This window comes from Rhea americana, unplaced genomic scaffold (assembly GCF_003343005.1).
Source record: "Rhea americana isolate MKP2758 unplaced genomic scaffold, rheAme1 scaffold_41, whole genome shotgun sequence".
NCBI lineage: Eukaryota > Metazoa > Chordata > Aves > Rheiformes > Rheidae > Rhea > Rhea americana.
The window spans coordinates 709,444-722,468 of NW_028186546.1; the positions used below are offsets into that span (position 1 = coordinate 709,444).

Here is a 13,025-nt window from a genome sequence, read left to right on the forward strand (position 1 = left end):
ACAGCTCAGTTCTTGTCCAGAAGAACGGTCTGAGGGCAAGGGGAAGGAAAAGAGGTCAGATGGGCAGAGAAACTCAGAAGAAATATAATATATCTGGCCTGGAACACAAACTGCTTCTATTAAGAGCGCTGGTGAAACCAGGAGTTTTCTTACGAGATACTGAAACTCAGTTCTACTTTCCCTCCAGATATTTCCACCTGGTTGAGTATTTCTCAGTCAGGAAAATGCCATTTTCCCCTGACTGCACGTGATACATTACAAAGAGCACAGATTGCCTTGGGTGACTACATACATATTCTTTTAAAATGAACATAATTATGTAAAAGAAAAAAAAAAGAAAGAAAAAAGAAACATATGTAGTAGTCTCCTCACTCCCTAGATCTGTTCAAGTCTAGGCACTTGTGTGTGGTGTACTCCAAGTAGGTTAAGACTATGTAAACACTGAGTCCTTCAAAACTTCTACAGGTGTTACATTTGGTCTGAGCAACATGCAACATCAACCTCTGTATCACCCTAGCTTTTACCTGCCTGATGTTCTGGACCATAATGACTACAGAAAAACTGTATCTGGAAGAGAGATCCATTTAAATAATGTGGAAATAAACATATACATTAAATGAAAACAAAGGATGAAGATGCTTTGAAGATTAATAGTAGTGTTTATGTGTTGAGAGCTGACACCTGTAAACACTGCATCTTTTTTTTTGTACAATTTGATAAATACATGAACTACAAAGCACTTTCCATGTATAAACCTGAGTGTCATTCATATTGGACTACTGTTCTATTTACACTGACCATGAATGGAGGTGGATCGGATGTTACCGGACCTGCAATAAAATCATTTCACTTTAAACTTGAAGAAAACAAAGGAGCAATCTGAAGCCACGTGTCAGTAAAACTTAAGTGGAGCAGCTGTCAAATAAAGCCAACTATCACGTAGATGAGAGAAAAGGTTGGGTTCAAGGAAGCTGTGTTTCTCYGACTGCTTCTAGTCTCTTGTGACACAACTTGAAAAATCCTCCTCCTCCTCCTCGGTGTTACTTTTCCATTTTGTTTAAAACCCTATACAGTTTCTGATGTCCATGCATCAAATACAGGTTCCTGGCTGTGCAGGGGGCTGCTGTTTCCGATTTCGTATTGCACCCGATTTCTCTTTGTAGGCAATTGGCATCTGTTGTGAAATGTCCACCAGTGCACTGGCCACTGCAAGACCTGGAGCAACAGAACAAAACGGTCACAGAAAGAAACGCTCCCGCCACAGCTGAGAAGATCCCTCCAAGYCACAGAACAAGCATCATTCTTTGAGTTGTTCTTACAAACCAACCAAACAAGAAAAGCATTTTGGTTCAAAAATTAAACTCTAGAAGCTTTTAAACACTGCACGCTCTGTTGAAAGCAACTGCAGTGAAAAAAAAAAGGTTGGAAATAAAAGCTGGAGGAATTAAGGGACATGAAACTCATGATATTCAAGGTAGGAGTCTTTATCTGCACCAGTAGATGGGCTGGAATAAATCCTCGAAGCACCTGTGCATGGAGGTTTCACCACACTTCCCAGACATCAGCCCTCTCTGCAGTCTCCTCCTAGCATACCCATAGGCAAACCACCACTGGCCACCCAGGGTTTAGCTCAATATAGCTCCCAACCAAACCACCTCATCTCAAACTCARCTAATGCTCTTTTAAGACCTTCTGCTCCACCATGCTCAGCAGGATCTGGAGAAACTCCAGTTACATCACAAACTGCCCAGGAGATGATGTCTCCYTGTAAGAAAGGTTAAGTGAGAGGGGCTGGGAACAGGGGAGACCTTAAGCTGGACAGAGAAAACTACTGTCTGGAGCTACTGAAAGCAGATCACGGATGCTTTGGAAGGATTGGGTCTCTCTCCATAGATGGAGCTAGGAAAGAAGGGAATACACTGGGAGACAAGTTACTTTTACACATGCTTATTGAGAACTCTTGTCCATACCAGGTCCCCTTTCCTCCCCCCTTCCCCCCATAACATAAAGTTGTAATCCAGACGTCAGATGTGCAGGCAAATGTACTCAAGCGAGCTACTTTAAAATAATTTGAGCACATCCACACAAGCTGAAGTGTACCTCTTACCGCAGGATTAAGACCGAAGCTGTAACGTCGATCTCTAATGTTGAGGAAGGAGCACAAAAGTTAACACTGAGCCAAGAGAGACAGTAACGTTCCTCACCTGACTGTCCAGGTGGTGGTATACCCCCAAGTCCTCGGGGCAACCGCACAAATACAGAGAGAACCGCGGCTTTGTTACCAAAGCAGGGCTCCAGCGCTATAGGCTTTGGTACAGTCTGCAGCAAGGAAAGAAAGAAAGAGGAACAAATGTTAGACAGCGTGTTACACCCTCCCTCTTCCCCCAGCTTCATCTCTTTCAGATTGTACAAGCTTCAGGGCATGAACCACGTTTCTGCGCTTGGCGAGTGGCCAGCACATAGCTAGCACAACTAAAACAAATGTTATTAACAATCAAAATCCTAGTCATCATAAAAAAAACACATTTACTTAATAAAATCTCGCTGTTAAAAAAGGCAAGCATGGCACATGGCTTGCATTTCTCCTGCAATTCAAAAATGAAGGAGCAGCTTAAGCTAAACAATGGGATTAAGCTGCTATCTTCAAAAGCATTGGCAGCATATCACAAATATTGGTGGACAAGACTGCTGTAATTTCACAGTTCTACTTCCATTTCAAGAGTTTAACGCCACATGACACCTTCACAGCACCGTATGCCTTAACGCCGTGCAGAACGTTTACCCCCAAACCGTCCTCTGTTTCATTCTCGTTAGCTTCAAGCTGTTTCGCCCCCCAATTTCATCTTCATTTCTGTTATCCACCAAAGGACTATGCTCCGTCTCCAGTGGCCTCCCAGATCGCTCTGGACAACATTCTTCGGTGTACTGGAGTACACTGTAATTTTTTAAATTGGAAAGTAGAGGATCGGCCTGGAAGGATCAGTGGGCTGTGGCTCTGCATCAGGTTTTAGTGACGTGGGTCTTACCTTAAGGGCGATTATTCTACAGGCATTACTGAAGCCTGTTTACTTTGAATATGGACATTTCACACTCACGTTACGAACATGAGCACAAAAGATTTTCAGATGAAATGCGCACTGCCARCTATAAAGACGCGACGGGCAGCCCGACACCTTCCCCTCCAGGGCATCGGTGGGAACGGGCACCTTCAATGTCCAACAAAATCACCCCCGCCTCCACCCCACCGTATTCTTCATTAATAGCAAAGACTTCATCTGAACGACCAACAGTAARTTTCGTGGCGTGTGCTAGTAGAAAGACAAAATAAAAAAAAAGAGGTGACATGCTCAATGGCATTTCAAAAGCCAACAGCACAGCACGGAAACTAAACTGTACTCTTACCCGAGTCAGGCCCTGACCCCACACAGTTACGCCCAATATTTTTGTAGGATGTCCCACCACGCAGCTGAGAATGCAAGTCTATGAGCACAGGTACGACGGAGTGCCGCCGCCTCCTTCTGTTTCACATAAGCCAAAGAGCTTAGAAAAACTACTTTATCCAACACACTCAGTGCTTTCTAATTTCTTGTTGGTTATGGACAAACTGCACTCTGGTATTAATGAAATAATTATTGCTTTTTTCATTAGGCATAAGATTGTGCTGCTGTACTTAACCGCACAACAGAAACTCAATACAACCCAAAACATGGAAAAAGAGGAACAGGAGTCAAACAAAYGCGATTAAATTACTGCTGCTCAATAAAAAAGGAAAAAAAAAAAAGAGATGACAGCAAGCAAAATGAAAGTTAAAACTGTTTCCATATCTCATATTTACCATAATGATTGCAACAACGATTTGTTAGTCTGTGCAAGGTAGATAAATACGCATGCTACAGACTATAACAATAAAGCTGCAGCCTGCCTTGTTTATGACTGCAGCTTTCTACACCGTCTCTCCACCCCTAGCAAAGGGAGCAAACTCAAAATAATTCTTTTCCCACGAAGCAACCAAGCATCCCCTTGTGCTATATTCCACCAGCGACTCAATTACCAGGGGTAATGGAGAGAGCACAGGGAAGGCAACCGCAGAAATACAGCGCGCAGACTTCCAGCTTACGACTGGGAGGATGCACCCAGCACAAGGTTTATTTCCGCTCAGAGACAGCCAGCTACGCTGCTTACTCCGCTCTAAGGAAACAGGAATTTGGTGTTAGAACAAGCACTGACRAAAGTGAGCAAAGACCGAGAGTGTAGGACAGCAGAGTGGTGGTGAGGGGGGAAAACAGCATGAAGGAAGAGCCAGGAAGAGGTTATCTCCCATAACCTCACTTTAATGCATTCTCTTTAAACTCCTCCCGGTTTAACGAGAACGTTTCTGCGACCCTGCCCCGTCCTCCAGCGCAARACACGGAACGCCACGCGGCTCAACCGCAACCTCGCGCTTCGCTCAGCGGCACGCTCGCCTTCCCGCAGCCAGCACGCGGGGACGCGCGGCCGCCGAATCCGGCCCTGCGCTAGCGCCGRAAACACTGACGCTCTGCTTCAAAAGCAGCTGCGCTTTCCGCCTGTGCCGTCACCTCTACCGGACCTTTCCGGAGACTCACCGCTTCCAAATCGCGCTGCTCTGAGACCAGGAACTTTCTTTTAACCTAATTTCCTTCCCACCTAAATTTATTCAGCCAGCTCAAGTTCTTCTGCACTTTCGCTCCCTCCCCGGGCTACACCCTGCTCGACACCCTGGCCTTCGCTTGGCTTATCTGCACGAGCAAAGCTCTTGATCTCTCCTCCGCGCAGAAGCGCTCCGTTCGCCAGGCGTCCCAATGGTCCCTCTCTGCACCTCTCCCACTGCTCTGGGCCACAAGGGATGAGAGAGGCGTGCAGCACTTCAAGCCTCCTCACATCATCCTTATTCTCCTGCATGTCCTAAAAAGGCAAGAGAAAATAAGGCGCATTACGCAGCCGGCAGTCAGAGCTGGACGGGACTTTGAAGGTAATTCAGCTCATCTCCCAGCTCCAAGCAGGGTCCTTTCTCCTCCTCTGCCCTTTCCAACTAATGAACCCTCAAGCTTGTAGCAGAAACTTGTTATTAGTCTCTACGGGCATGATCTTTCATCTTCTATAGGATTTTTATTTTTATTTCATTACTCAGGGTCACATGTTTTCTTCCCCTCTACTCTCGTGATCCCACTGTGACCCAGGAAGAGCTCCTCCACCTGTGTCACTGGTGTTGAAAGTACCTAATATAAGCAGGTACCCAGTGCTGTCCCCTGCACGAGAGACAGCAGAGACCCCRGCCACATGCAGCTACCTCAAGTTCCACGTTATTTCACAGGGATGAGTCCAACCCTCACGCTGCAATGAATTTTTAATCTAAGTAATCGATCCGTGGATGGGCAGAAGCAGAGGACRTAGCTCTGCGATTCCTCCTTTCCCTCGTCAACCTCTTCAGAAGGGCTGAGTTTTAGTTYGAAAAAAGAAAAAGGTAGTATTTCACTGCATGGAGGCTTTTGTTTCTATTAATCATGCAAACCAAGGACATACAATTTCTCTGATGATGCATCCAAAATCTGCCAGTTGCAGGCTAATTTGGAAAGCATACGCTAAGGACAACATCACCTTGTTTCAGCTAATCCTCATCTTAGATCTAGAAGGGAGGAGGGGGGAATGGACTAGTGYCCAAAGCCAACTGCTTTTCTGAGACAAACAGCAGTTAATAACAGGCAAAACAGCATATAGAATAAAGTCCTGAAAATTTGTTTTTGACAGCGGCAGTTCAGGCACCGGCTTTTTGAACTGTGACTCATAGCGCATCTCATCTCCGTGCTTGTGCGAGCTGGACCAAAAGGCAAAGCCCAGCCTGATGAAATGACTCACGCGCCAAGCGACAGGAACGCCCAATTCGATGCAAGCCAGAAATCAGTCAACAGCAAAGGGCATCTGAGACCTCGACGAGATACAGAGCAACCCCGCTTCGGAGCCTGGGGACCGTAGGGACAYGGAGACAAACACATGGATACTTCAAGTAACAGCTTAATGGACATCTTGATTGCAGCTCTCACCCRCACTGGGCAAAACCTGCACGTTGGCCTTGTCATTGGCCCAACACATGATTACTCATGTCTGAATGCGACCTAGGTAGGTGCTACCACTGTACACATAGAAAAGCAGCTAATGAAGAAGCCAGAAGGCTTCAACATGTTTCTGTTTCATGGGGAGACCCGAGAAGAGCTCCTGCCTTCCTTCTGTTCCCCACCCCTGCAGCCGGCTGCCCCTGCTAGCGCTGGGCTTCTGCATGCTCTCCTTGCAGATCCCAGCTGCTTTTCCACACCTGGSTTCAGAGAGGACTCAGGAACCAAAGATCAGGTCTTCTCTCTGGAGATTGCAACTGCTTGTGAAGTCTGGCAGTTGGCTTCTAATTGTCCATTAAAAAAAAAAAATGACACAGATGTTCCAACTTTGTAGCATCTTTCTTCAGAGGGTTAAAACCAGCCTCTGCCAGAGACCTTCATTTGGAGYGCTTGGATAAATCCACTGTAGAATTACATAAGCCATTCCTTTTTATTGAAGGCTGAATAGCACAATAAAGTACACATTATTCAAATCTATGCAAATCAAGTGCATCCCTCAGCCACTTGGCACACGCCGACTGCTTCGCCCAGTGCCTGAAAAGCCCGGACGCCACACGGGGAGCAGGGACAGAGGGGCGAGAGACAGCCCAGCCGGTGGACCGGGGGGGCCACCGACGGCGGCTAACGGGACACAAGCATCCCCTCTTCAGGGGACGGGGTCAGCTCGTGCCGGCCAAATGCCGTCCGACAGCCCCTCAGAAAGGAGCCGCGTCCTCGACAAGCAAAAGTTGTAGCCAGGAGTCCGGCTCCTTTCTGGTCACCACCAGGATGGAGGGCAGCGAAGCGGGAGCTGCATCGCCGTGGATGCATCCGGGCTACGAACAGGCGACCGCAGCCCCCACCTCGGTCTATCAGCCCAGGTCCTTTTCCCTAAAGCTACTCCTTGTCCTTAAAAGAAATGGTGTGAGTACTCTGGAGTGACAGTTTTGCCCAGCTGAAAACCTAAACCTCTCTCCTGCGGTGGATTTCCATTGCTCACCCACGGCAGCAGAGCAACCGACAACGGAAAAACTGCTGAAAAACAACCCAAGGAGCCGGAGTAGCGCAAATGTCAAGCAAAGACTGGGAAAAAAAAAATAGCAAAAATCTCTCAGTGCATTGCACGCTTATTTAAGCGCACCTCTCACGGGCAACGTGCATCGCGAGGAAGGTGTGCCGCAGCGCTTGGCTTTCAACCGGGGAGCGCGGTCACGAGTTCTGCATCAGGCAGTGCTCAGAAACCGCRAACCCCCTCTTGGGGGCTGAACATRTAAAGTTAGCATTTTATTAAGTGGTGACACAACCCTGTTGTTCTCGGAGGTAGTGAAAAATCCGGTTTCCGCAACTTTCCACAAACGACTTTATTGGCCAAAACCAACATTTTTTAAAAAAACGGAGCAATTTCAGTTGTTTATGTGTTTTGATATGTACTTAATATGTGGGAAGCTCGAACAATTATCGAAGTTAAAAGCAGTAAGAGGCCTATTAGGTCATCCAATTAGTCCACCTCCTACAGCAGTATTTTCTACAAAAACAGTGTGTTTCCCAGTACTTTGGGCTATTTCTGAGCGACCCAGGTGTGGCACGTACCATCAACTCCCTTGGGAGCTGATTTCACAGCCTAATGCACTTGACAATCAAGTTGCCTTGTGCCACGTTCAATCTGCATGTTTTTTATTTCACCTAATTATTTCTATTTATGCAGCTTACATTCAACGCCTCTTAAGGTTAACAATGTCACATAAAACTAATAACTAGAACAATAAATATTCTGTGTAATTTAAAAAACACATCAATTTTATTTGGGTTCTRTAACACATTTCAAGCCTTGCTTTTCAAAATGTATTAAAAAAATACTATAGAGACTTTTTTCCCCTTAGAAGAAAACATATTTCTGTGGTTTGATCAAACAACTTTTRCATGGTTTTCAATTTCCAGTAAAGAAATTAAAGTAAAGCAAAAATATTATGGTCGAGGAGAGGAGGCACATTATCGAAACAGTTTAACTTTATTATTTGATTTCACTTCTTCAAACAATTTAACTGTGTAGAATAAGGATGAAATTCCACTTGCAAGTTTTTAATTTGTGCCACTAATAGCTGACTGAACATTTGTAAAATAAGTTGCAAGTAATTTGCTATTAAAAAAAAATAATACTAAGTTTTAAAAATCATATTGCCAGGGCAATACGTGCATCCTCCAAGACKGAGACGAAAGAGCATCCCGCAACAATTTGCGGTAAATGAGCCTAGATTAAAACCTGGTATTTACCTTGTCTGTGATATCTACCTTAGGACTGATGCAGGGGCTGGGGAACGGGCTGCGCCTGACAGCCGCGGTCTACGTCGAAAGCGTGCGCTGTCGAAGCAGCCACACGTGCGCCCGGGCTCCACGGGAAGGAAAAGCTTTTGATAGGCAAGTTTGCATTTCAAAACCACTCACCCTGAAACGGTAACATTTCATGCCATCGCTTTCAGTGTTTCCACTCACGTCAGCCGACGCTCGCGTTTCTCTTTCCATTCCCTGCCGATGCCTCAGGGAGGAGATGGGATGGACAAGGCCACGRGTCTAAAAGCCGGGCGAAATATATACGGCCGAGGGTGGAAATTTATTTTCATTTTGGACGAGTGAAAAGGCAGAATTCTTTTGGTTGGTCTTTTCAACCATTTGACTACTTTTAATTTTTTCTCCACAKGAAAAAGTGCAAGTGAAGAGAGCAGCAGGACACTCGGATAAAGACTGCAAACACTAGATGCACAAATCAAYGACTTAGCATAAAGGAATGCAAATAGGTGCCCTAAAATGTTTTTGAGAAACTCCTAGAATGATTAGTATTTCAATCAGAGACACATTCATCTGTGCCAGAGGAAAAAAAGGAGCTTAAACACTGCTCCCCCTTTGGTGGGAAGCTTTGCACCGTTTCCTCTCCCCGCAGCAAATTCCTCTTTATCAGCTAAAATCACAGCCCATTCTGCTGAAAACTTTCATTTTCAAATGTAAAGAGTAGTTAAATCTCAACCCAATTATCGGCCAAAGATTCCCCAAAYGTGAGGTGGGCTTAACAAATGGCCTGGGTGATCTCAAGATAGGCTCCTTCCAAATATTTACTATGCACGTGAAAGTGGCTGCAGTTTTCCCAAGGCATGTAATTTTGCAGCAGAAAAAAAAAAGCCCAAAACAACAAAAAAAACCCCAAACATAAAATGAGTTACCTGGAAATAATTCATTAGGTGAAGGTTATACGAGGTGTTTTTTGTTGCTTTCGCAGCACAGATCATTGCCCAAAGATACCAAATTCAAATCGGTTTTACGCGCCTCAGCTGTGCAGTTAACGGCTCCCTTCCTCCCATGGGTAGCTCCATACAGCACAGCACCTCCTCAGAGGGCATCGATCTGTTTGCTACGGATTAGGAAGCGGAGTGGCACCAGCAGAATTAACCCCAAATGTAAAGGGTGCGCAGGGACRCCGCTTCTTATTGTGGGTTCCTCCACACGTCCTTTTGAGGCTCTCCAAAGGACACCTCTCCAATTCGGCTTGCTTGTATCACCTTTGAAAAGTCCTAACTTGCTCCAAYCCCCTCCAATGCTACTCAACAGCATGGCAATTTCTACTTAAGACTTCTTTTATGTCACAGCTCATGACTGTTTTAAAGTCTGCCRTCCTTTCAAACCTGCCTGCTGGCATAAGAGCTCCCAATTCAGCTCAACTGGCCATGGAGAATACTTAGAGACTGGCACGCTTACGCCAATATGACTGCTTTCAAGTGAAGTGGGTTGGGACAGTAGCGGGCCACAGAAGTGGGTCTATCAACACATCTGCTGGAGTAGTAATGGGTTAATAACCTATGAAGCAAGGGGACAGAAGAGTTGCCAAGCAGGACAACCAAAACAGTGTAACAGAGCCCAAAGCACTACCAGTTCCTTGGTCCTTAGCTGCTCTTCAAAGACCTTCTCTCATTGCATAAAAGCGCCTATCATGGTAGAGCTCAGAACTAAACGTAAAAACATAGAAGTCACACTGCAGAAGTGATGGAGCTGGATGATGCTTCATTTCAAATGACCCTTAATGTCAATGTTCTCCCTACAGCTTCCCCAAAATATACCTCGCTTCGGTGTAAGACTTCCAGCTACTCACTCTTCTTCTCATTGCTGATGGTTGCAACTGCCTGGTGAAGTAACACGAATCTCACAAGGGCTCCACTCAAATGTGAAACATAAGCTGACAGAGCATGTAAGTCTGTGAGATTCCCTACCCACTCCACTCCACATGCTGAATGAACTTCAGAATGAATTTTCCTAACCAAATACGTCTCTCATTTGTTTAGGCAGCTACAAATGTGGACAGCCTGTCGATCATGGATGCAAAGCTAGTCATTCCTTAGCACTGGTTTCTCACGTTGAATCCCTAAACACTACAGGTCAGCCCTAAACACTCTGCAGGTCATCCCTGCAAGGCAAATCCTCTGTTTTATGAGGGTATTTTTCAAATCCTCTGAAAGCTTCCAGGACAATTTTGTCCGACTTAAGGATAAATGTTTCTATTGCAACTATTTTATTGTTGATCCTGGAGGTGTTTGCTCAAGCTAAGTACTTCTGCATGTATGTTTTCCCCAGGAATGTGCAAGCATTAGTTTCAGCTGTTACCAACTTGAAGATAACCAGAAATCAGCGTCAAAATCATAATTTTTCCAACTTCCAGAAAAGCTTCTTCTAAAAATCACCACGGGGACAAGAATCAATATCAATTAGATGACAAGACCTAAAAAAGCCTGTAGAGGTAACTCAGGCTCAGACACTTGCACGAGTCCCACACACACAGGGACATTAAATATTCTTAGGAAAGCGCACCATGCAGCGCATCCGAACTCTCAAAAAGCCGCAGAGAAAAGCCAATGGATTTTGTAATAACTAAGTAAATTTAGCAGTAGTTTTGTGATCCACCAGGTATTTGTTGAATAGGAAATAAACCAAAGCAGCTAGTTATGTGTTGCCTAGCTGCAGACTAATATGAATAGCTTCCCTGCAGGTAAATCACTTTCTATTACTTCTAAGTACCCCAGGAAAAATACTAATTGAAAACATGGTTCTAATACTGTCCAGCTGGAAAACATTAGCTTAGGATGGAACTAGCTTGACACTGGCTGCCAACTGGCTACGCACAATGGAAAAGGGAATTAATCTCTTGCACACAAGGCATCCCATTTCCCACTTCTCCTTTGTAACCCTCCAATACATTTGTTATTAAACAAAGGCTTTGATTCACATGGGGAAAGAAAAACATCAATGCATTTATGATAACAAGTCTGGATTTCTTGTATAAAAATGAAATGCTTTCAAATTATTGACACAACAAATGGTAGAGCTACTGGCTTACAGTCCAACAGCTTAGTGACATTTCTCTTCACTCTCTCCTTGGCTAACAATTAAGGAAAAAATAAACAGATAAAGCAGAACAGATGTAAAATAAGAAAGAAAATGAAAATCCACATCCAAATCAGTCCAGCCCATCTTCCTGCATCTCCCTCCTGCTAAGAGTTTTTATCCCATGCAAGTGGAAAAGGCTGGAGAAACAAAACTCCAGAAGCTGACCCCATAACCAGACTACATTTTCCTTTGTAATGACATTCATTTCCACGCGGCGTCCAACAGCCTGCATCATCTCAAAAGGGTCATTCCCCAAGTTCCCCACAAGCCACCAGCATCCTTCYCTTCCTCTCTTCTCCAGGCTAATTCAACTTTGCTGAAGGACTCCAGATTATTATTTTAAAACGTATTTCCTTCCCCACCCAAATTTTGCAAGGTACAACTAAGAAAAAAAAATCTGAAATTTTAGCTACTCTCCTTGTCATTGGAAAAGCATCCTTGTTTTGCACGCAGGTCCATCAGTAGATACCTTACTTGCTGGCACAACAGCCCACCTGAATGCTCCCTAATTGACTTCAGGATACTGTAAATGCTTTTTGCTCTTTGTCGGAATTAGATTGTTTCACCTCTCCCTGAAGTGGATTAAGAAATGTTTGTATGAACTGCTTCGCTGACGTATCAGCTGAGAGGATAATTAGCAGTTGCTAGCAATTTCTGGATCTGAAAAACAAGGACATCTGTCCACGGTCTTGCTCATTATGCTTAAAAGCAGCTTCTCCATCACTCCTTGAGTAACTTCAGGAGGTCAGACAAGAGAGATATGGAAAGCGCAGGCAAGCAAGGAAATTCAGTTGCAAGCAAGAGAAAGATGAAACCCTGTCTGCACTGCTATCTATGGAAACACTTCAAAAGCGGGAGTTCAACATTTCTCTAATCAAAGAAGAAACTGAGAAGAAAACAAAAAGCAGAGAGGTAAAGAGGAGAAAGCAAACAAAGCAGAGGACGCATTGCAAGCTGAACAAGAAGAAAAATAACACTCCAGTCAGGGACTAAGATCATTCAAAGCTGTTATCTTCTCTATAGTTTTGTGGATCAAACTGTCCAAGAGAGCAAAAAGTTTGGGACAGCTTTGTTTTGGCCTAATTCTACAGGAGAGGTGCTTTTGGTTAGCTTATTTCTAGAAAATTAAGTAATGAAAAGAGGGAAAGGGGAAGTGCCTGCAGGACAGCTGGTTTCATACAGCTTTCAACTCACTGACACTTAGTTTTTGCATTTAAGCAAATATCAAGACAAAGTTTTCCTCTTCCTCCATCCCTCCTTCCCGCCGCACTACTATCAATTTAGGTCAGACTGTAAAGYCTGCAAAAAGTTACAGAAGAATTGTAATAATTCATAGCAGCCAGGACTTTTTAAACTCTGTTTTGAGTTCTACAAGGACTTTCTTTTCATTCTGCTTGTAACCTTATTCACCTTATTCCCTCAACATTACTGTTTTAAGAGCTGTCCTRCAGAAAAGTCAAGCAACCTGTCAATGTTTTTCCTCAGACTAACAAA

The 13,025-nt window shown here is 44.5% G+C and overlaps 1 protein-coding gene across 1 annotated transcript in view; it reads right to left on the minus strand.

The window, feature by feature from the left end:
* Nucleotides 1-697: 697 nt before the first annotated feature.
* The window catches only part of ATRN (attractin), a 133,227-nt gene continuing 120,899 nt past the window's right edge, over nucleotides 698-13,025 (minus strand). The window contains exons 28-29 of the mRNA XM_085314597.1: nucleotides 2,205-2,319; nucleotides 698-1,215 (exon numbers count right to left, since the gene is read on the minus strand). Of these exons, the coding sequence (XP_085170723.1) occupies nucleotides 1,091-1,215; nucleotides 2,205-2,319 (240 nt within the window). The 3' untranslated portion in view covers nucleotides 698-1,090. The remainder of the gene's footprint in view (nucleotides 1,216-2,204; nucleotides 2,320-13,025) is intronic.